At 41.0% G+C, this 25,346-nt stretch overlaps 2 protein-coding genes across 3 annotated transcripts in view; both read left to right on the forward strand.

Annotated features, from left to right (window-relative positions):
* Positions 1-2,780, forward strand: part of mindy3 (MINDY lysine 48 deubiquitinase 3) — a 90,660-nt gene extending 87,880 nt beyond the window's left edge. Inside the window, exon 15 of one of the 2 annotated variants that reach the window (XM_036558543.1) lies at positions 1,527-2,780. In XM_036558543.1, coding sequence (XP_036414436.1) covers positions 1,527-1,676 — 150 coding nt within the window. In that variant the 3' untranslated portion in view covers positions 1,677-2,780. The remainder of the gene's footprint in view (positions 1-1,526) is intronic. The other variant, XM_036558542.1, reaches the window with a different exon arrangement.
* Positions 2,781-18,488: 15,708 nt separating this feature from the next.
* Positions 18,489-25,346, forward strand: part of itga8 (integrin, alpha 8) — a 154,880-nt gene continuing 148,022 nt past the window's right edge. Inside the window, exons 1-2 of the mRNA XM_036558569.1 lie at positions 18,489-19,101; positions 22,504-22,637. Of these exons, the coding sequence (XP_036414462.1) occupies positions 18,923-19,101; positions 22,504-22,637 (313 nt within the window). The 5' untranslated portion in view covers positions 18,489-18,922. The remainder of the gene's footprint in view (positions 19,102-22,503; positions 22,638-25,346) is intronic.

Genomic DNA, 25,346 nt, shown 5'->3' on the forward strand with positions numbered 1-25,346 from the left:
ATGTTTTTAATCTGCTCAACGTATATCGCACACACATTCATAATGGTTTTCAGTTATAAAGGACCGGTTAATCACACACACACCCCGGCTGCGCTCCCACACATGGTCACCATGGCACAGTATGTAGGCCAGGCTCCACACTGGCAATAAGAGGCCCTCCATATGGAAGCCATCACCAGCTTCAGGTCTGATGATGTCATCGCAGGAGGCCAGGTTGCTAATGAGAGACACACAGAGAAACTACAGCTTGAACACTGTCCTTCCACTGTGTCCTTCATCATCTTCTGCTCAGAGCAGCATCTGTTAGTTGATGCTGTGGTCTCTGTTTAATGTTTAAGGTTCACCATCATTTGTCATTTTCATAATTTTTGTTATTTTTAAGGATGCACCGTATGAAATATGAGATTTCTGGACCAATGCAGGTATCTGACATTGTTCATGCACATACGGTGTCCTCTGAAAGTCCTGGAATGAAAAGGCCAGTTCTTTTGTTTTTCTTGATCAAATCGATCATTTGAATAAATGCTAAGATTTTAGCGTAGTAGCCCAGCATCTCTGAAATCTTACATCATCGAATATTAGCTTGAAAAATCGATCAAGTCTAATCATCTGTCCAACACCAAAGCAATTATCCACTGATATCGTCATGATTTTGATATCATTATGCATCACTTGTTATTTTATATGCAGTAATAACAATGATTATTTAAATAATTTTGTTCTAGTTCTAATATCTAATTAAGTCTATTGTAACATACTCAACATACACCAATCAGGCATAACATTATGACCACCTCCTTGTTTCTATGCTCATTGTCCATTTTATCAGCTCCACTTACTATATAGGTGCACTTTGTAGTTCTACAGTTACAGACTGTAGTCCATCTGTTTCTCTGATACTTTGTTAGCCCCCTTTTACCCTGTTCTTCAGTGGTCAGGACCCTCATGGACCCTCACAGAGCAGGTACTATTTGGGTGGTGGGTCATTCTCAGCACTGCAGTGACACTCATGTGGTGGTGGTGTGTTAGTGTGTGTTGTGTTGGTCTGAGTGGATCAGACACAGCAGTGCTGCTGGAGTTTTTAAACACCTCAGTGTCTTTTCATGCTTGTCACAAAGAAAACGACCATATATCATTGAAATGACATTAAACTAAGATAAAACAGTGGTTATCGTAATTTTTTAACGGAGAAAATCCTCACATTTGTGGGTCTCTTTGGTCTCTTATGCAGCCATGTTGCCGGTTTTTCTTTTTTTTCCTCATAACACTTCATTTGGACTGTTGCCTCTGAAAACCCTCTGTTTGGAGGGCCATGTAGCCCCAACGCTTCGCCCTACCCCTCTATCTCAACAAAAACTGGGACACCCTAACCCTAGACGTGAAAGCGTGTTATTCTGAGTTTTTTGTGTTGGTTTTTTTGGCCTTTGAGAGTTTCATAAGCGGCCATTTGCTGTCCAGACATGCATCAGATATCTCTCTCTCTCTCTTTTTCACATACACTCTCTCTTTCTCTTTCTCCCCCATAGGTGAGTTATGTTGAGGGCACTGCTCTAGTCCTTGGCTTTGAAGACCCCATGGTGCGTACGGACGACACCCCGGTGAAGCGCTGCCTGCAGACCAAATGGCCCTATATCGAGCTGTTGTGGACCACAGAGAGATCCCCTTCCCTCAATTAGCCCGCTCACCTGCTCACCTCTGGCTATCAGGCCCCACTTCGCTTCAGGAATGCTACACCCACCCAGTACTCCCACCTGCACTCTCTGCACTACAATATTAGGCCAGCACAGTGCCTGAACTAAAACCACAAGAGAGACAGTAATACTCAGCTGACCTGTTTGCGCCTTTTCCATCTTTCATGCATTATTTATTTTTTTTTTTAAACAACAGGGTTTTGGTTTAATGTTCAAAGCCCTGACGTGGAACAAAAAATATTATTTTTGGAAATTGTGTTGTTTTCATTAGCAGAACCAAATTTTACTCTTTTTTGCAGCTGTTAATATTTTTCGCTGATTTTCTACAGATAGTTTTTTTTTCCATTTATGTTTGTTTACTTGATTAAAAAGATTAAAAAAGGAAAGGAAAAAAAGGAATTGACGAGGCAAGCCTAACTGAGCTGACCAAATGAGTAATTTATGGAGCTGTGGGTAGATGATTTTTTATTTTGTTGTAGGAATATACAGTTAAAAAAGGGATGCACTGAAGTCACTTGGTTCAAATGTGTACATAATTTCGGCAAGTTTAAATAAATTACGACTTGGTTTCATCGACTTACTTTTGGGATCATCTGTGTTGATGTATTTTATTAATGTATAAATGATAAACACATTGGAATCAAGTACATTTAACACATCACTTTTTTCAGTGTATATTCAGTGATAATTGTGACTAAGGTGTGTTCTGTCCAAAGCCTTGGGCTGAGAGTCTAGTCCCCATGTGTGGCTGACAGCGTTTACGTAACTCAGTGAAAACTGGACAAAACTTTAGACAGGTTTATAAAGGAATGCACTACAACCTAATACAGGGCAGAGGAAGACAGAAGGAGGAGTGGGATACAAAGAGTGAGGGAGGAGAGGCAGTGTTGGTATTTGAGCGTGGACGTGACCAAACGCCCTCTGTTCTGATTTTTTTTTTTTTTTTTTTGTTTTTTTGGCGACAGCAGTAACCTGTTGACACCTATTTATTGTTCTCTGCCTGAGGCAAAAGGACGAACAAACACTTGCACACACTATTTATTCCGACCCTGATGGCTCACCAAAATAAACACAATTTTTTTTTCTTCATGCCTGAATGTGTTTGTCATGATTTTTGCTCTAGTGGTGCTTCTGTGTGGACGGAAAGCTGTTAGCACTGCTATTCCATCAGTGTTTGGCTGGCTTTGTGCGGTGAAACTTAAATGCAACTTTAGTTGTTTGAAACTCAAATGCAACTAAATTGCACTGGGGTTTATAATGTAAAGTGTCCTGCAACTTAGCTGCAACACTAAATGAAAAAAGTTTTAGTTTGACATATTGGAAAAAAATAAATTGCACACTGGGAAAAAATACATCATATGTGTTTAAAACTTGTAGTTGGGTCATGATAGAGTGTGAAAACAATTACAAGAGCAGTGCATACGCAAATTACGTATGCACGTTATGCCCCTAGACCTGGTAAAAAAACGGAGACTGCAAAATTGAGGTCTGCACAAGGCAGGGTACCCACGGGTCCCGCATAATCTGCTAAATAATTTGCGTGGTCATTGCGGGTAAACAGCCAACAGGTTGTGGGCTCATGCGGGCAGGTATTAGGGCTGGCGGAGTTGGGTGGGCTTGGACAACCATTGGCTGCTTGTAGAAGCGAACAGGCAAGCAACAAATGAGCTGCAGAGAAAATGTTAGTAATCACAAGCAACAAAACGCACGACACCATATAACTTTCAGTAAATAACTTGTGCACAAAATCAAACTGATTTCTTTCCACGATGGTTCTTTGGGCTTTTTAGCCTGTGCCACTGCTTCAGTCTCTTTTGGCTTTGATTTAATTTCAACTGACTTCTAGACGTTAATGGAGTAATTAGCTAATCATGTGATGCTGACACAGATAGAATATTAGTAGTTAAACCCAAAATGCTGTGCTGTTTTGTTTTTTTGTTTGTTTGTTTTGTTTTGTTTTTTTGCTCGGCTGTGGTGCTGCCCATTTGTCCGTTGACAGTGACGTGGAGTGGATTACAGCAAACGAATGCCGGAGTTGGCAAGGACCACATGCGTAGCCCAAAGTAGGCAGGTGCGGGTGGGCAATAAACACACTAACTTTTGGGGGGGGGAGTGCAAGTAAGTTAGTAATTAATGTAAATACTGAAGTAATTTGGTAGTTAAATCAGATGAGTATTGATAATCAGGCCTGTGCAGACCTCTACTGCAAAAAGCAAGTTCAGAGCACCTCATTAATCACCGTAATCATCTTTAACTGCTTAGTCCAGGTAGGGTTGCGGTAGCAGTTGGGAGAGCAGTGAATCTCAGACGGCCCTGTCCCCCGCAACTTCCTCCAGCTCATTCCTGTGGACCCCAACCCGCTCCCAGCCAATTTGGAGATATTATCCCTCCAGTGGGTCCTAGGATGACCCTGGTGTCTCATCCCAGTAGGCCGTGCCTGTTAAACCCCCACAGGGAGGTGTCCAGGGCACATCCTGATCAAATGCCTAAACCACCTCAACTGGCTCCTCTCAGTGCAGAGGAGTAGCTGTTCTACTCCGAGCTCCTCACCTTATCAAGCAGAGTGTAGCCCACCACCCTGCAAAGAAAGCTAATTTTCACCACTTGTCTCATTATTTCAGTCATTACCAAAGCTCATGACCACAGGTGAGGGTCGGGATGTAGACCGACTGGTAAACAGAGAGCTTTGCCTTATGGCTCAGCTCCCTCTTCACCACTACAGTCCGGTACAGTGACCACATCACTGCTGCCGCCTGTCCCAGCCTGCGGACGATCTCACCATCCCTCTTCCCATCACTCGTGAACAAGACCCCTGAGATACTTAAACTCCTCCACCTGGGGCAGGTCCTCTCCCCTTATCTGGAGTGGGCATGCCATCCTTTTCCGGGATAGGCCTCATTAAGTGTTTGCTCATAATTCTATTTTGCTTATAAACTTAGCTCAGCGTTCTTTAGGGCCCTAGTGAAGAAGGCGACAGCCATCCATGCAGCTTTCGGACTTCTCGTGTTGGATGGGATGCAACCACAAAGAGAGTATGCTGTCAGTTGGGATGGAGGAGGGTCGGACTTAATGAAAGTGAGGGGTCTGGACCTCTCTAATACGGCAATGAACCCAAGGATAGACATCTGGTGGGCACGGCTGTGATGGACCGACCACCACATCACACACTTTAGATGTCTCACACATCAACGGGTGACCGACAGCACTCTTCTATGCCATTTTCGACAGTGGGGACTTTCCGCCCACTGCCCAGCACTTTAGCTACCGCTGATTCTCGACAACAGACGTCTACACCGTCTAAGGTACCAAGAAGGTGACCAGAGGAAGAATGACCGGTGTACTGTGTTTTCAGATGAGTCCTGCTTCAGTTTACTGCACTGTGGTGGACAAGTCCATGTAAAGAGGCACCGAAAAGCTCATGGAGGCTTGCAGTTTGTAGCACCATATGGGTGAACCACCAGGCATTATGGTTTGGGGTGCCATTGGGTTCTACTGCAGTTTCGCACCATATACGCATAGCTGGTACCTTGACCAGCCTGAAGACATCGCAGAGGTGTTGGAGGAGGTCCCCCGGTGCCGTGCTCTAACAAGACAATGCTTGACAACGAGGTGCGAAACGTCCTCCAGTTCCTAGATAGACCACCATGTGCCACTTCTTTCCTGGCCCACATGCTCACCCAAGCAGCCCAAATAGTGAACATGCCTGGGACATGGTCGCACGGCGACTGCTGCAGCAGAAACAACCAGCGGCTACCATGGATGAACTTTGGGGACGTGTAGAAGCTGCATGGCACTCCACAAACATGTGTCCACCGTCGCTTCCTCTCTGTATTTCTTGTATTGTTGTTATAATCATGTATGCCATGTATCCTTGGCAGTCTGCCAAATAAATGTTGCTGTGTGCGTGTGTATATATATATATATATAATGTATATGGATCATTCTACCAAACAAGTTCAAACTGCAGTCCCATAGCAAAAAAAAAATAAAATTAAAGTTGCATATTCAGATGTTAAATATTTACAAGAATTATGTTTGAATCTGTTTAAAACCCATGGTATTAATAGAGATAGTAATAAGCTAAATGAATACAAAGTCATCATTTATAAGGTACTCTCTGTTGGGAGGTGTCTGTCCCAAACCCTAACCTCTCGATTTTACTTTGATAAAATTATACTTTACTTTTTGGAATTTTTTTCTAAAATAAATGTAAAGATCTTTTTGATTGATTTCAAAGTGAGGTTTAAAGATTTTGATTTATCGTGAGTTTAATTTTTAATCAAAAAATGCAATCCTGTCACTACTGAAACAAAGAATTTTAGTCATTGGGCGGAGCTTGATTTTAGCCACACCCCTGAATTTTAGATCAGAAAGTGAGGCTGCATCCTTGTCCCTCACGGCCACATAGTGAGCAGTTAGATCCCATTGTTTTGAAGTAAATGTGTCCCAAAGTCTGAAAATCAGTGTGGAGCATTAAGGATTGTCACTACCGAAACACATTTTCTGAGATTCTGAAATCTTTTTGTGTTTTAATGAAAAATATGATTTATTTGTGTGCAACTTTTTTTAAAGCTGTTTTTGTTGGTCTTTTACTGGCTCACATTTTTGAGTTCTGCTCAAAATGAGCTAAAATGGTCACTACTGGAACAGAGCCTACTGAAATATTGGAGAGGTTTTGATAGGGTTATGATTACTTTGGTAGTGACAAAATGGCATATTCAATCATTTGTTTTAATAATATAAACGTAATTACAGTTATATAGACTCACTGAAAGCAAAAGGATTTTAATCTGAGATCAGTTAAAAGCCTGAAATGTGTCTTCAACCAATAATTAATGTTGAATGTAAATGTAAGTATTTACATAATTGACTATCTAATTGTTTTAAATACAATACCAAATTGAAAAGATCACGAATTCAAGAAACCATAACGTCTAGATATCTTATGTGTAACGTGTGAGTAGATATTGATTGTTTAACACAACAATCTATTGGTCCATCTTGACTTCACCTAATTGGACCTTAAGGTAGAAATTCTAAGCAAGCATATTTTTGCTTGCTCTGAGTTCAGGTCCAGTTTCCGAGTGCATAGAAGGAAAGTAGCCGATTCTACAAAACAACTCTCCTCTGAATCAAATTTCGGAGCCTTATTCCAACATGGATCAGTGAAGCATCTTGATCTCTTTGTTTTCAGAGAGACATGATGTCACAGGATGTGGCCGCTTTGGCCTTTCTGATCCTCTGGGTCATTAGATTAGGCCGCTCGAGGCCCGCCTCGTTTTGTAGCATTCACAGCGGCTGATAATTAAAAGCGTTCCCGCTCAGGTCGGTGTGACATATGGAACAGATCGTGTATGCGCTCGGCGACTCGCCTGAAAGCTTTGCATGTAATTACAGCGAAGAAATAAAAAACGCCATTTCGGTGGAACCCAAGTTTTCATCAAGCTCTCAAATAAACGACATTTGGGCACCACATCAAACGCCATATTTTCCTCTTGATCAGTGGCAAAGTAAATGAAATTGTGAAGCGCGTTCTGAAAGCTCAGCAAACTTTTATCAGCCCAAAGTGCTTTGATGAAACTGTAGCTACATGTTTGCTCCGTTTGGGCCTTCAGACACATCAGAACGTGTGCACTGACTGGGCCCTGAGGTTTATGTTGGCTTTAAATTCTTCCAAAATGGTAACTAAATTAATGTAATTTTATATTCACTATTTTTAGCGTAGCTCATTGAAACAAGGAATTCTGCCGAAAGTACGGATCCAAATCTTCTAGCAGTCAGTATCATATATGTATATGTTGTATGTGAAGAGGGGATTTTCCATTATGATTTTAGTTTGATACATTTTTAAGTAAAGTCGTAATTTGAAGGGAAAAAACTAATTTCTTGACATCGAAAAACAACGTAACAACGTAATTATTAACCCCATTTCCAAAAAAGTTGGAACGCTGTGCCGAAAGTAAATAAAAATAGAATGCAATGATGTGCAAATCATATAAACTATACTTTTAAAGGAAAATACTACAGACAACAAATCATATGTTGAAACTGAGAAATTTTGTTTTTTGAAAAATATATGCCCATTTTGAATTTGATGCCAACAACACGTTCCAAAAAAGTTGGGACGGGGGCCTGTTTACCACTGTGTTTCATCACCTGTTCTTTTAACAGCACTCTGTTAGCGTTTGGGAACTGAGGAGACGCTGCTGTAGTTTTGAAAGTGGAATGTTTTCCTGTTCTCGTTTGACATAGAATTTCAGCTGCTCAACAGTTCAGGGGTCCTTTATTGTATTTTTCATTTTATAATGTGCCACATGTTCTCAGTGGTGACAGGTCTGGACTGCAGGCAGGCCAGTTTAGCACCCGGACTCTTTTAATACGGAGCAATGCTGTTATAATACATGTAGAATGTGGTTTTGACACTGTCTTGCTGAAATAATCAAGGCCTTCCCTGAAAAAGACGTCATCTGGATGGCAGCATATGTTGCCAAAACGTATATATTGATCAGCATATATAACAATATATATGATAACAAGCTGATAACAAGCTGAGTGGTCTTTAGCCCAGAGGACACAGTGTCCATGATTTCCAAAAACAATTTCAAGTGTTGATTCGTCGGACCACAGGACACCTTTCCACTTCCCCTCAGTCCATTTTAAATGAGCTCAGGCCCAGAGAAGTTGGCAGCGTTTCTGGATCTTTTTTATATGATTTCTTCTTTACGTTTTAGTTTTATATTCCAGACTCAGCCTCTCTGAGGTGCTCTTTTTATACCAAATCATGTTACTGACCTGTTGCCAATTAAGCCACCAGGTGTTTTAGCATTACACAACTTTACCAGCCTTTTTCTTGCCGCTGTCCCAACCTTTTTATATAATTTATATATATATATATATATGTTTTGTTCTGGCAATGGCGATCAAGCTCCACACTTGCTTCCACAGGTGTTTCTGTGAGGGGACAGCTCCATGGGTCTGAAATGTTGCGTGAAGCTGTTACTGAGAAACAAAAAATAAAAAAAAAATCAAAACCAAGGAAAAAATTAGAAAAATTGCAAATCATCAAAGACGATGCTGATGTTCTCAGTAAAATGGGTTGACTGGCCCAGAGTCCAGACCTCAACATCACTGAATGTCTTTAGGATTACTTGGATTGTTAGAGGTAGAAAACGCAACCAACTTCTAAGACTGAACTTTGGAGGTGTGGAGAAATATCCCTGCAGATTTCTTTAAAAAAAATAAAAGGTTCAAAGCAAGGAAGCTGAAATAAATGCCAAGGTTGTATATGCTACATACTGAATAACCTGGTATTATATTTAGCTGTGAAAGCATCTTTTTAATGTTGTGGAAATTAAGTGAATGAAGGGTCTGACTTTTGCACACTACTGTGTATTGGAATAGAATAGAAATGAAAATTAAAGTATATCTTAACTTCTAAAGAGCGGCTGACATTTTCAGATGGTTTAAAATATAACCAAATTAGGAGGAGTTAGGAAGGTTTCTTATGGCTGTGTTGGTTTGCTTTGTATCTTTGTCTTCAACACTGAGGCTGATCTGAGCTTTAAGGTGGATTTTCTTACATCTTCAGTCGATGATGTTTCACTCCAGCCAAGTGAACATTGTAATGACCTATTATTACCATGGACTGATGTTTGGCAGATGGGTTCATTCGTGCTCAGGTAAGGGATGAGTGCCATCATAGCATCTGCCTTGGACTTCCACTTGTCAGAAAGTCCCTCTATCAGTCTCCACATTAATTAAAAGTCCATGAAACTCTTACAAATGAATAACAAAATCCAATCAGGCACATTCCAAAGTAGGAGTTTGATTTGTTTTTGATTAGAGAAAATATTTCCAAAATATTACCGTGTGTGGTAATTGTTATAAAGTGCTTGTTAGGCTGACTTTTTCATAAGCGTAGATATCAGTCAACGTTCAAGCCTAACGAATGTTCATTCAAGGTTTACGACTGTATAATAAAGCTTGAAAGCTGTTTAGAACGATGTAATTACACATGAATAAGTGCCCTCTAATGTAAAATGACTTCTGTAATTGTTCTCAGAGCTAAATCCAGACCCAGTCTGCTGGCCTCGTCTCTGGTCAGTCTAGTAGACTGGCTCTCTGCCTCATGGCCTGCGAGGGGAATTCAGAGAATGCTCTCCTGCTCCTCTCTCATCCTTCTCTCAGTATTAACCAGATTCCTTTCATACATGCAGCCAATCCGTAATGCTTTTGCAATGATGTGTGTGTGTTTTGACAGAGGAAAGAAATCAGAATCCTCAGGGCAGCAACCCAAGACAGATTCCGAGAAGCTGGTAGAACATCTCGGGTTCACTTTGTCTGTCAGTACTCCGAAGAAAACAGTCTCAGATGGTCTCATACTCGGACCATTGTCCTGTTGAGAGTATCTCCGCGAATGTGTCTCCGCACCGCCCACGCTTGCGGTCTTGAGTAGCTGCTACGTCTCCAAAGACACGACCTAAAAAATGAGGCGCCCTTTTACAACCGACTGTCTCCACCTGCTGAAGAGTGGGGCTGCCGTGAGTAAGATTCCCAACTGGGATTGGGAAATATGGCCGAAAATCTTCCCACTGTATTATTTTATGCACTAAATGTCCAAAAGTTTGTAGACACCAGCTCGTCCCATGTTAATTCTGAAATCAAGGGTATGAATAGGAGTTTGTTCTTCTTTGCTGCAGTAACAGCTTCTACTCTTCTGGGAAGGCTTTACACTAGATGTTTCAACATTGCTGTGAGGATTTGATGGCAGCCACAAGAGCATTAGTGGGGTCAGGTACTGATGTTGGATGGTCAGTTCTGGATCACTCTAACTCATCCCAAAGAGACTGGATGATGCTTCATCACTCCAGAGATCTCAGTTCCACTGCTCCACAGGCCAATGCTGGGGGGCTTTATACCCCTCCAGCTAATTCATGGCATTGGGCATGGTGACCTTAGGCTCATGTCTGGCTGCTCCAGAGTATCTCATTCTATTAGCAATGCTTTTGTACTGAGATTATACAAGGTTTGGGTGCACTTTAGTGTCTGGATACCTTTTGGACATATAGTGTACATTACTGGGCAAATGTCAAAGACCACTTTTCATGTATTTATTCATTTCCAGTCAAAACGGCAACTGAGTACAAGTCATTTGTTTTTCAGAGTCAGAAAAGATGTAGAAAACATTGGAACAAAACTCTCAAAAATATCTCATTTGCAGAAGCTAAAACATCCCAAACAGGTTTTATTCCAGGTCACTTTGGAGCGTTGCTATTGGTCCATTCCTGATGAAATGTTTACACAATGTAAAGAACAGCCACCGTGTTCGAATGACATAGAAATAAGAAAGGTGATAAAAATGGAGATTTTTTTCAGCAACGATATATTCAACAGAAAATGACACACACTTATGTTCCACATATCAGGACGTTCAGCAGACCCGCCCCTAACTAGCTAACTTGACTTCATCGAGCTGTGAGTGAGCATCAGTGAGTAATCGGGCTCAGAAAATCACCCAAAATCCTGATATTATTGCTCTGTTTTTTGGCCTTCATATTCCAACACAGGGTTAAAACAGCGATTCACACATCAGATCACTCATCAGACTCTGCCTCACCATCCAGAGTGATTTCATCCACCTGTGACCATCCATCAGCCAGCAGTCCAGCTCCAAAATCACCCAAACCCCACTCGCTACTATTATACTACATCTCTGCTTTTAGCCTTCATATTATAAACAAAGGGTTAAAAATAGTGACATGATTTACACACCTGAACACTCAGAGGAACCTGCCATCACTGGGCACTGGGCAGTGAGAGAAACCAGCTCTAACATCCCACAACCCAGAAATACAGCACAAACACACAGCCAGATCACTGTAAAACCTGCTATTAGCTCCCTGCTTTAGCCTTCATATGGCAAAAAAAGGGTTAGGTGATGTTTAGATTAGTAGCGCTGGTGGTAATGAAGCCAGATTGTGTCAAATTCAGTAATTCGCAATTAACTACATTTTTGAAATGAATTGAGTAACAAAGTGAGCGATTACTTTTTTACACGTTTCCGTTATTGTTATTGTTTAATCCCCAGGCCTCCGACTGCACTCGTTCAGCTGATGGATCTGCGCCGCCACGCTGGGTTTTATGTATTTCATCTGGCCGTGTTTGTGCAGGAGCCAGGATCCTGCTCTATATTTGATCTGGGCAGCAATACGTTAGTGAGGAAATGTGTTCGCTGAGCTCCGAGTCTCCGCGGAGCACTTGTGTAAGACGAGGATCAGTGGAACTAATATCGAATGACGGAGCTTCTGCCTTCTGTTTTATTTTTGTCTTTCCTTCTGAGGGACGTTCTTCTTCAATTTACCTGCACTCCGTTTGAAGAAGACCAGTGCTTTCCCCTTCGCCTCCGTCCCTCTCCTCGCCGTGGCCTCCTTAACCCGCTCTTTTCTTTCTTTTTTTCTGTATTTTCTCTCCTTTCTTCTCTCCGTCTTCGCTCCAGCCTCTAATCCCACCTCTATCTCCTTCTTCCTTTCTTTTAATACCCCCCCTCTGCCTTTCCAGATTGTTCTGATCTGATCTTTCCCTCTCTCTCTTTCTTTCACTCACTTTGTCTCTCTCCCTCCTCACTCTCCCCTTTTCTTTCTTCTTATACCTCTCTCTCTTTTTGACTCTACTTGCCCATTCTCTCTGTCTTTCACTCTTTCTCTTTCTCCCTTTCCTTCCTTCTCGCTCTGTCTCTTGCTCTCCTTTACTTTCCTCCCATATATCTTCTCTCTCGCTCTTTCTCCCTCTCTCCTTTCTTGCTGTCCTCTCTTTCTCCTTTTCTCCTACACTGTCTCTCTTCTCTTTCTCTCTCTCTCACATTCTTTGTCTGTCTCTCTGTCTCCCTCCCCTGCCTCTTCCTCTCTCTTCCTCTCTGACTCTCTCAATCTTTCTCCCACTCTCTCTTCATCTCTATCTCTCCTGTTTTTCACCCTCTTTTTTTCTCTTTCTCCCTCTATCTTGCTCTTCTCTTTTTCTCTCTCTCTGTCTCCGCTTCCTCACTCTCTCTTCATCTCTCGCTTTCTCTCTCCCTCTCCTCTCTTTTTCTCCCACTTTCATTCTGTCTCTCTCTCTGTCTTGCTCTCCTCTTTTTTCTCCCTTTCTCTCCCTCCCTTTCCCAGTCTTTCTTCCTCTCCTACTTTCTCTCCCTTTCCTTTCTATTTCTCCCTCTCCCCTTATTTCACCCTCTCATTCTCGCTCCGTGTCCACCCCCCTTCCTCACTCTCTTCCTTTCTCCTATTCTCTCTCTCTCCCTCTTTTCTCTTTTTCACCCACTCTCATTCTCTGTCCCTCTCTTTTTCCTCCCTCTCTCCCATTCTGTCCTGCTCTCCTCCGTTGTTCTACTTCTCTCACTCTCCCTCTCTGTCTCCCTCCCTCCCTCTCATCTCTATCTCCCCCTCTCTCTCTCTCTCTTTTTCTCTCTCTCTCACCTTCTATCTCTCCCTCTCTCTCTCTATCTCTCCCTCTCTGCCTCTCTCTCTCTCTCACTCGCCCTCTCTATCTCTCCCTCTGTCTGTCTGATGCTGTCCGTTGGGGGTAATACTGATATGAGCAGGGAGCTTGTGTGGTCAGTGCTCGGCCGTGCTGCTGTTCTCTCAGGGATGGAGGGATGGAGGAATGTGTCACACCTGGCTTACATTGTCCCTCACCTTCAAATGCGTTCCGTCTGTTTCTGCTCGTGTGCACTGGTGTGTGTTTCTCACAGTGTTTTACCTACGTGCAGCATGTGTGCCCTGTAAAGCCCACTGTGAGGGATTCGCTTGTTCTAATTAAGCATTTATTAAGCCGGAGGCCAAAGTCACTTTAATGTGTCTCGTGAATAAACAAAGTTAATTACACACGTATAAAATGCAGGTTTGGCACATTTGGACGGCGCTTCTTCTGAGAGTTTATCTGGTGCATATTTAGCCACAGTTTGTGGTCGATGAGGATCCTCAGCCTCAGTCAAGACCTCCAAAACAACATCTCTAATAGTCTCCATATTGGAATCTTCCATATTGTTGCTGTTCAAAGAAAATATTTCCAAAATGTTTCCTTGCAGTAGAAGGAATGATGAGAAGCTCCGCCCCACTACAACATTCAGAGACGGGCTGCTTAAAGTTGCTTAAAAGTATCAAATGCTTTCCCAACATGCTCTGCAAAAAACGGTAAATTACTGTAAATAACAAAAACAGTAATTACTGTAAAATTCAACATTTTAACTTCTTACTGGACCTGTTTCTCCCAGAATGCAGCATTTTGTAGAACAATCTGCTGTTTTTAAGCTCTTAAAATCCCAGATGCATTACATATTAAGGCTTATTATTTAGTAACTACAGGGACTTGGCACTTTAGGACGGCGCTTCTTCTGAGAGTTTATCTGATGCTTATTTAGCCAGAGTTTGTGGTCAATGAGGATCCTCATCCTCAGTCAAGACCCCCAAAACCTCAGATGTCTAGCAAGATTTGTCTCTAATAGTCTCCATCTTCCATATTGTTGCTGTTCAAAGCAAATATTTCCAAAATGTTTCCTTACAGGAGAAGACATGATGGGAAGTTCCGCCTCACCACAACATTCAGATACAGGCTGCTCAAGGTTGCTCATAAGTACCGACCACTTTCCCAGTATGCTCTGTAAAAAACAGTAAATTTCTGTAAAAAAAAAAGTAATTACTGTAAAATCCAACATTTTAACTTTTTACTGGACCTGTTTCTCCCAGAATCCAGCATTTTTCTAGATCAGTTTTTAGCCTAAAATTCCAGACTTATTACATATTAAGGCTACACTTGAGGGACTTTGCACTTTAGGCCGGCGCTTCTTCTGAGAGTTTATCTGACGCATATTTAGCCAGAGTTTGTGGTCAATGAGGATCGTCAGCCTCAGTCAAGACCCCCAAAACATCAGATGTCTAGCAAGATCTGCCTCTAATAGTCTCCATCTTCCATATTGTTGCTGTTCAAAGAAAAAATTTCCAAAAGGTTTTCTTACAGGAGAAGACAAAAACATTAATTAATTTTAATTCAGTTTTAATGTTAACATTTCTATTGGTCCATTCAGCATGAAATTGTCAAATAGTGTACAGGCCAGTTGCTCAAATACAAATAAAGAAAAGAAGCCAATTTGTGGGGTGTCCACCATGGTAGTACTTTAACGTAGAAATAAGGGGTGTTCAAGGCACTTGCTGATGTTGCAAATGTTCATGAGGGCTGATTAGGAAAAACGAAGCCTGGTGGAAGCGCAATAAGTGCCAGTTTCTTCAGTCTGTTCATTTGGTGTGTTGCCACAGGAAGAATACATCCTGCCATCTGAATGCAGCCTCATGCCTCTTAAACTCTGATTAGGTACATCACTTTCCTTTCAGATCAGTCCCAATCCCTGTCCCAATCCTGGCAACCACAAACTAAACACATAAAAAAGAGTACCCTGTTTATTTACAGTGCTTATACTGTATTATACAATTACAGAAACTTACTGTATTCCGAAATGCAGTTGATGTGCAGTCGAAGCCGTCGGCCGACCCTCAGCTTTACCACACAACATGTAAAAATATATGCAAACAGGGCAAATCTATCTTGAGAGCTTTTGATAACAAACGCTTGAACATTCATGCATGGTTAGTGACCCTGAGACACTAGCATTGTACTGTTTATCAGTCACAGCATGAACTGGCCATCACATGCACTTCTGCTGGTCAAACTCATGTAAATGAAATGTGGATAGAAGAATTAAAAGCAAAATGACAAAAACTAACAAAACCGCAAGGGAATGATGGGAAGCTCCGCCCCACTACAGCATTCAAAGACTGGCTGCTCAAGGTTGCACAACAGTACCAACTTCCTTTGACATATGCTCTACAAAAACGTACTGTAAAAAAACAGTAATTAAATGCTGATATATGGTAGATCAGTGATACATCTGAAAAAAAAACAGTTTCCTTTGGGGACTATTTTGCCTTAGAACACCCTTCATGTATCCCTCCACCAAGAATAGATTAAAATAAATAGATCTAAATACATTTTAGGCCACAAAACTACTGTAAAACAGTGGCTCAGACATCAGGCAGCATATTCATAACCACTTTGTGTAATAACTGTCTGTGAGGGAGCTTTTAGAGGTGGACGTCTGGTTCCTATCACCACCACTGTGAACAGTTCTGACTCTGTAAGTTTCTCCAGAACAGAGTGTTTCACACCAAACCACTCTGAATGACTTTGTTTACATCTTAACCATTAAATTATGCTTTTGTTAATCAGTGGAATTCATCTTTAAGGCTTAAGGCAACTTTTCTAGTAAATTACTGTAAAAAAAAACTAATTACTGTAAAAAAAACAGATCCAACAAAATCCAACGTTTTACCTTTGTTGATGAGAAGCTGGACCTGTTTCTCCCAGAATGCAGCATTTTTAGAGCAGTCTGCTGTTTCTAACCTCTTAAAATCCCAGACTTGTTACATATTAAGGCTTTTTATGCAGTAACTACAGGGACTTCAGTGCAAACTGGTTGAGCTATTCTAAGGTTATAGACGTGTTTAATAACATTTTTGGGCCTGTCGGTGGGCCCTGGCCATTTAAGGGGTCAAGGAATACAGTACACTCTTAAAAATGATGGTTCTTCAAGGGTTTTTTAGTAAAGAAAATAGTTCATTCAAACACTCAAAGAACCCTTTGCATGATTAAAGGGTTCTTTGCATTGGGACATTGATGGAGAATGTGCTGTAGACGGTTCTATATAGCGCCACAAAGGGTTCTTCTGTTGTTACAATGTCAAGCTTGTAACAATAGCAGAACCCCTTTTTGGCACTAATGAAGTTTTAATAGGTGAACTGCTTGTGTCTGTGGCTCTGAATTTGTTCCGGTGGCTTAGGAGCTTCTTTGAAAATCTGTCCTGATTCATTCTCTGGTCAAACCTCTGGACCACACAGGGCTTAGAGATCTGATGCCCAGACTGAAACAAAAACCCCAAAACATGGGTTCCCTTCAAATTAGAGTTAATTTAGCTGCAAATGTGGAGTTAATTTACTCTAATAGTAGGTTAACACCAACACAGCCACAGATGATGATGTTATCTGAGCAACACTGAGGAATATAAACACGCTAAACTGGAGAGGAAAGGTCAGCAGCGTTTTTGCTCCTGCATGTGGGTCGGGTTTTATTTTATAGAAGCAAATTAGGAAGTCGTGGCCATTTTTAGGTTCGCATCAAAACAGCCAAGCTGCTTATTTTCCGTATGACCAGCGCAGGCCGCTCGCAACCACGTTTAACTTTAGAACGTTTTACATGCCTAATTACTGTTAGTTAACGTTAATGACCCTTAATTATGCTCAAAGCCTCATTAAGCAGAACTCTGTTTCAGATAGGAAGTTGCTCAGATGGCACACGCATTGTAATGACAATGTAATAAACGTTTTCATTTTGTTTTTAAATGCATTTAGTAGCTCACATGCCCTTCTTGTTAATCGGCACTTTTCCTTAAAGGAGAATTCCGTCAATTTTTAAAAACTTTCTACATAAATAAATCAGAAATGTTAGCAAATGAATTCATGGTGTTATGGTCTCAGTTCACAGTGGTGGTGATAGGAACCAGACGTCTGAGTTTAATGCCTCTAAAAGCTCCCTCACAGAATTTATTAGATGAAATAAGAAAAAGACATTGGCTGTTAATTTATGGTAGATGTTTTAGAAAGTTATGGCCTGAATTGTCTCTTATTATTTGATAGATTAACAGTGGAGGAGTACATGCAGGGCGTTATGAGGCAAAATTATTCCCAAAGAAGCTTCTTTTTCAGATCTATCTCTAGGTTTCCATGATCAACATTACATACAAACACTCGTGTAGGTTCACTGCACTGTTAAAAATGAGAGGTCAGCTCAACTCAAAATGATATAGTAACTGATTACATGGCTTTTCTTGAGTGGACTCAACTTGAGGGCACACAACTCAAACTTCTTAGTTGAGTCAAAAAATCAAAAACTTGTAATTTTTTAGTTCTGCCTCTCAGTGAGGTAAATAAAATGAACTTGTTTTATATACTCAACTTTCTCACTAGCCGGGACTCTTTCCACACCATCCTGCTGGACATCTTTCCTCTTTGGTACACACTTACGGATGGCTATGGCATCGCTGGGGCTCAAACTCACAACCTCCTGTCAGGGTGATGGCTTAGTCCACTGCACCACTCAGGAAGACATGAAGCAGTTAAGATTAATGGAGAAAATATTTGTTGTTTTCACTTTAAACCATGGCAAAGTCTCACATGGTGCAACTGGCTAATGATTCATTCCAACATCAGGAGGTTGTGAGTTTGAATCCCAGCAATGCCATAGCTGGTGAAATCTGGAAGCCCAAGAGGAAAATATGCCAGGTGAGACTGTGTGATAGAAGGAGCGCCAGCTAGTGGAGAAACTGAGTAAAAAACATAAATTCAGTTTTGTTTATCTAACTGAGATGCAGACAGTAGCTGGGAGAATTCTTGACTCAGCTAAGAAGTTTGAGTTGGGTGAACTCAAGGAAAGCCATGTGGTCAGTTACTGTATCATTTTAAGCTGAGCTGACCTCTCCTTTTTTACTGTGTGGTGGGTTTGGATAGTAAATAAAAAGGTTTGTGTTGTAGACATGGCGACCCCTGGTTCCCATCACCACCACTGTGAAAAATCACAGTCTGTAAGTTTCAATGAATCACTTCGCCTCAAACCACTCCGAAAGACTTTGTTACATGTAACCATTGAATGATGCAGAAATTTAGAAAACTCGGTGGACTTCCCCTTTTAAAGGAGTTGGCTTTGGGCTCTCTGCTTTGTATGATGTGGTGAGTCTGGTGCGCCTGCTCTCATCCATCCATCCATCCATCCTCACCCACATTCTCTCAAATCCGCCTCCTGCGTTTTGATTGGCTAGCCTCCTTTGTTGCTATTGGCTACTAGTGCCCCGCCTCCTGCTTTATAATTGGGTAGAGTTGTCCCACCTTCTGTTCTGCTGGCCAGTCGTAGTCCAGTAGGCGTGGTTTATCGGAATGCGGGCGGGAAAAAAGCGCATCTCGCGCGTACCTCGTTATAATGTCTAGCCAGCTCGCGCGGAGTCTGGAGAGAAGAGGCGCGCGGCGCGCTGAGTGAGTGGAGACTGGGCGCGCGGAGTGGCTCGAGGGCGTTTCTATCATCCTCATCACCGAGAGCAGCAGTTTGGTCTTTCCGTTTCACCGGCACCGGGGACCGCAGAGATGGTGGCGCGCGCGGTGCGTGCGTGTTTCCGCGCGCTTTCGTGCGTACTCGCGGTTGTGTGCGGGATGATAGCAGCGTTTAACCTGGACCTGGACAAACCGTCGGTGTACAGTGGACCTGAGGGCAGCTACTTTGGCTACTCTGTGGATTTCTACCACCCAACACAGGACAGGAGCGCGTGAGTCCCACTCGGTTCATCCTCTGCGCAACAGACTGTTTAGCTGGTAGAACCTGCAGCGCCTCAGTTGAGCCTGAAGCCCCCCGTTACTTTATTAGTATAGATAAACACTAAGTTAGTTCTCAATGCTGTGGCATGAGTTGTAACTAGGTACGTTTACGAGTTACGTGCAAAATGTATACTTTACATGCACGTATACTTTCAATCAACAGTATTGAGATAGTGAGAGTTTCATTTCTATATTACTTCTCTCCAAGTTGTTTTTTGAACTTTACTTGAGCATGGGGTTAGGCACCTCTGCTTGAGGCTATATACCATATAGAACCACTTAGTATCATATTACTCTTGCTAAATGCTCAGAACTGAGTCTGTACAGTCTCCACCTTCTTATTTCTATCATTAAACCCACTGAACTGAGTCTGTACAGTCTCCACCTTCTTATTTCTATTATTAAACCCACTGAACTGAGTCTGTACAGTCTCCACCTTCTTATTTCTATTATTAAACCCACTGAACTGAGTCTTTACAGTCTCCACCTTCTTATTTCTATTATTAAACCCACTGAACTGAGTCTTTACAGTCTGCAGCTTCTTATTTCTATTATTAAACCCACTGAACTGAGTCTTTACAGTCTGCAGCTTCTTATTTCTATTATTAAACCCACTGAACTGAGTCTTTACAGTCTGCAGCTTCTTATTTCTATTATTAAACCCACTGAACTTAATCTGTACAGCTGTCATTCAGTAGGTTAGTAAGAGTAATAAGAGGTTATGCAGGTTGGATTTCGATATTATGAGGCATCTCTTGTGGGACAGTGGGTTAGATGGCTCTATAGAGTGCATGTTGTAGAAACTGATTGCTAAAGCTAATTAAAGACCACTTTTTAGTTTTAATGAGCACTTTTACAGTTTCCCATCGCCTGTTTAGAACGAACCAACTAGTAAGTATCAACTATAAGTAAGAAAAAGTTTGAGTTAATATCTCCTTAGCAAAGCATTCAGATTCATGCAGTTCAGCTCAGGATTCAGCACCACTGAGATGGACCAGCATCTGCTTAAAGTTTAAAGAGTCCTGCTCTGTTTTTACATAAACGTGCATTATTATTGCATGATCGCTATTGATTTACCATCACGCAGGATGTAGGCCATTAGGCTCAAGCAGTGATGCTGTATTTCACTGCCAAAGTCTAGGCAGTCCAAAAGCTTTATGACTGACTCGTGAGACTTTAAGCTAGTGTTTCTATCGTCATACGCTTGAATGGGTTTATGTTATGTTTTTATGTTTATACTCTAGGTGTATTATTTAGTTATTCTTCTTAAGACGTATTATCTGTCCTATCTTAAATCTAGAGAGGCCAGCATGAGCATGATGGCCTACTTTTAGGTACCCTTCTTAAATTAAGCGCTGCTATTTAAAATGGCTAATTTTAAAGTGTAGAAGTGTTGGGATGTTAATAAAGTCATTCAGAGTGGTATGATGTGAAATGGTGCTTTGTAGAGAAACTTAGTGACTCTATTTTATTGGCTGTGGTGGTGATAGGAACCAAAAATGTCTTTTAGGCCAAAACCTTGTCTCAAGCGATGCCTCAGGCATTGTGCAATGTTTTAGTAATCACTTCATATTATAACTTTCTGTGATGGGGCTTGTAGAGGCATTAAAGGGAAAAATTCTACATCATAAATGGTTAAGATGTAAACTTCAGAGTGGTTTGGTGTGAAATGGTTCATTGTAGAGACTCAAATGTCTTTAGAGTGGTGGTGATAGGAACCAGAGGTCACCATGTCTATAACACAAACTTTTGTTTACCGTCCAAAACCAGGAGTGAACCTACACGTCTCTTATGAGTTTGTATATATGGAAGGTTGATGGTGGTAAATCAGTGGAAAATTTGAAAAAAAAAAATCTTTCTTTGGGGACTGTTTTGCTTCAGAACACCCGTCATGTATCCCTCCACCATAAATACATTAAAATAAATAGATTAAAATACATTTTAGGCCACAAAACTATTGTAAAACAGTGTCTCAGACACCATGTAGCGTATTCACAATGCTAATACTTTAGTATTGCATGATTGCTAATGATGTAATATGTAATAACTTTCCGTGAGGGAGCTTTTAGAGGTGGACGTCTGGTTCCTATCACCTTCACTGTGAACAATTCTGACTCTATACGTTTCTCTAGAACAGAGCGTTTCACACCAAACCACTCTGAATGACTTTATTTACACCTTAACCATTAAATTTTCAAAAATCGGTGGAGTTCCCCTTTAAACTCTTTAGACGTCTGGTTCCTCTCACCACCACTGTGAACAGTTCTGACTCTGAATGATTTGTTTACATCTTAACCATTTAATTATGCTTTCATTAATCAGTGGAATTCATCTTTAAGGCTTAAGACGACTTATTCAGCAACTATGAAATTAATATGATTAATGTGGATTATTAGAGTGAGGAACTGAGGTGGGTTAAAGGGGTTAAAGGAAAGGACAAAACATGCTAATGTGGCTAACAATGAATAAAGGGCAGTAGGTGTCAATTAGCAAATTGGCATGAGATCATTTGCATAAATACTATTGAGTGGCTTTTATTCAGTGCTAACTTTGTTTTTCAGCAACTTCAGCTTTTGTAACTGATGTTCTTTTGAAGGGGAACTCCACCATTTTTTCAGTATTTCCACATAAGTAAATGGTTAAGATGTAAACAAAGTCAGTCAGAGTGGTTTGGTGTGAAACGCTCCGTTCTAGAGAAACTTAGAGAGTCAGAATTGTTCACAGTGGCGGTGATAGGAACCAGACGTCCACCTCACAGAAATGCTGATATGGTTGTGAATACACTGCCTGATGACTGAGACATTGTTCGATGATAGTTCTGAGATCAAATTTGAGATAAAGAAACATTTTTTTTTTTAATCCATTTAGGGTGGAGGGATACATGTAGGGTGTTATAAAGCAAAATAGTTCCCAAAGGAAACATATTTTTTTCCAAATTAACCACATTTTTAACATCATCAACATTGCATATAAAAATTCATATAGGATTGTAAATAAATTTTACAATGCTAATAATATTTGCATTGTAGACATCCTGACACCTGGTTCCTATCACGGCCACTGTAAAGAAACCTGAGTCAGCAAGTTTCTCCACACTGACCATTTCACAACAAACCATCTGAATGACTTTGTTCACATCTCGGTGCTTGAAATTGCAGAAAATAGTAAAAAAAGGTGAAACGCTAACATCAATGTCCATTTGACGGGCAGTTTTTTGTTGGCTGCATTTTTGTTTGCTGGTCAGTGTGTGGTTAACGTTGCATTCTGATCTAGTGGGATGAGTTTCCCTCTCTCTCTCTCTCTCTCACTCTCACTCTCTCTCTCTCTCTCTCTCTCTCTCTCTCTCGCTCCAGATTGGCAGTGCTGGTCGGGGCGCCTAAGGCCAACACCTCCCAGCCTGGAATAGTGGAGGGCGGGGCAGTTTACTACTGCCCCTGGCCATCGTCCCAGCCGGACTCCTGCCGCCAGATCCCCTTCGATAAAGCAAGTAGGTGCAATTGTGAACTACATTCTGAAAGATAAAGCCGCCAAATGCAAGGTCTTTGGAGCGATGCTTTAGAACAACAACTTTTGGGTCCCTAAAGAACCTTCCAGTGGATGGTTCTTTAAAGAACCATTTTGGAAATGAGATTAAAGAACCATTATGAAGTTTGAATAATCTATACCAGTTAAAGGCTTTTCCTACAAGTGCAGGGTTGCATGATGTGGGCGGAGAAGTATATTGTGATAACAGTTAACATATTTATATTTGGAACCAGCTTAATGTGAGACATGATCTAACTGTCTGGGTAAATTTTCCAGTCTGGTGATGTGGGTCCTGCAGTTTAGAAGCCAAGTGTGCTTTCAACTCGCACTGATTAACCCTCCTAGGTCCCCCTTGGTGTATACGTCATTAAATTATTTCCTACGTTTCTATATTTGATTTTTGTAACTCACTCAAAAAAAGTTAAGAAGTTCTGAAGTGCAGATTTTTCACTTTCATTGAGTAACACATTAGTGTTTGTAAATAGATCAAGAAATATTTTAAAATATTTTTTCATTATCTTCTTCTTATTATTTTTCGATGTAACCATTTTCACGGGTCGCAGTTTCCGAACTAGAACCAGAAAACTTTGCACAAAACTTTGGGATCAATGATGTATGATTTTTATATATTGTTTGCTTAAACACAATTTCTTTTCCCATACGAAATGAATGCTGGAATGTTGAAAATCTGACACAAATGATGTCACTTAGGACATATCCTCACAGACATTACATATACCATAGCAATGACTTAGCAACCACCTGGGATAGTATAGCAATGGCATAACACCTTAGCAACCACTTGGGATACCATAGCAACAGCCTAGCACCCCCTTTGCAACCACCTGGGATACTATAGCAATGGCATAACACCTTAGCAACCACCAGGGATACCATAGCAACAGCCCAGCAACACCTTAGCAACCACCTGGAATTCTATAGCAACCGCTTTGTGAAGCCAACTTGAAGTTTGCTGAAAACTTTCCCCTTATAGTTATGATTTGAATTTGAGGAAAAGTATGTGCGTTTCCACGCACTCAATAATCCGATCATAATGATCATGGTCATGTATACAGCATACTCCGATTTCTTAGATCGGAATAAGGTCTAGAAATCTGACTAAGAAATCAGATAAATAGAGCTCCTACTCTGATCTCTTTCAGATTTCTCAGTCATGCACAAAAACAGGCGGCGGTACCGGAAATAAGCGAGCATCGTTGCGGCGAGACGCAGCAAATAACTTTTGGAGCGACACTGAAACCAAATACATGCTTGACAAAATGAAGGATTTAAATATTCTTCATCTTCTAAATGATGTATGTTCATATTTTCAGGTGAAGTCATGTAGAGTTTCCCATTATCTGATTACTAGTTAGTGCGTTAGTACATGTAAACGTGTTGATCAGATTACTGACAAAATCTGATTTTCTGCAGTTAACGGATTATTAATTGCATGTAAACACACACAATGTTGTCTTGTTTTGCAAAAAGATTAAAAATCATTGTTTACATTTTAACCATGTTTGTCTTTGTTTGATATCAAAACAACCAGAAAAAAGTCTGAAATGGACTTCAGTCAGGACTCGAACCTGTTGATGCAGAATATTAATTTAATTCATTATGTAACTAACAGAGTAATTAATTGTGTATTTGCATAATTAGATTTAAATAGTATAGTAAAACAGCAGTAATAACACTACACCAAAACAGGCTATAACATATATAATATCAGTTAGTTTTCAGATCAAGGAGGGTGCATTTTAAAGGCTAAACATATACAAAAAGGCTTTAATATGTAAATATTAAACTAATAATGACTGTTCTTTTAATCCCAGTCTATTTTCAGACGTTATCTTGAGGTTTAGACTCCAGCTCCGACAATAAAAAGATCAAAACCCACATCCAAAAACAAGTTCATTTTCCCGCATATGGTTTGGGTTAAGCTTCAGGAGCGCAGTAATTACCAAGGAACCCCCGTAACTTTACCTCCATGTGCAATCTGGCGCAATTCAGACGCTCTGACGCGGAATGCATCGCGCGCATCTATTCCCATCAGCGAGTGACCCCCAAGACATGTTCAGCCCCTTCAAGGAATAGTTCAGCAAGAATGCAGTTTACCCTTTAGCTCAAACGCAGTTCAGAGAACATCGCTGTCCAAAATGTTTGCTTTGCACTGGAGCTGTGAGGCTAATGTTGCTAACAAGGAATGGAAGCTTGAGCCCCATTCATTAGCCTCAGGCTAGTTACTAGTAGGCCATAATCCACACTGTTGTTTATCTCAAATAGACTTGCTTATGTGGTTTCTGACACTGTATGTGTGGCTATCTATGAAAGTTAACAGAAGTATGGGCACATTTTATGATGGATGCTGGTTCTGTTTTTAGCCCTGTAATGTACTTTTCTCCATTTTTATAGTTATTGACATGGATATACATACCTAGATGCTGCGTTGGGTCCAGACAGGCACATCAACAGCGCTGCCATTTTGGGGCGGTCAACATCGCTGCTGGACTGCATTCAGTACCATTACAGAGCGGCAGTTTAAGACAGATACTATTACTACTATTTCAAGAATATTACACTCAGAAAGTGGGATAGGATTATATAACGGAGGGAACGCAGTGATCCACACTCATGTCTGTGTGATGCGTATTGTTTGCGTGATGTATTT

This window comes from Colossoma macropomum, unplaced genomic scaffold, assembly GCF_904425465.1.
Source record: "Colossoma macropomum unplaced genomic scaffold, Colossoma_macropomum, whole genome shotgun sequence".
Classification (NCBI taxonomy): Eukaryota; Metazoa; Chordata; class Actinopteri; order Characiformes; family Serrasalmidae; genus Colossoma; species Colossoma macropomum.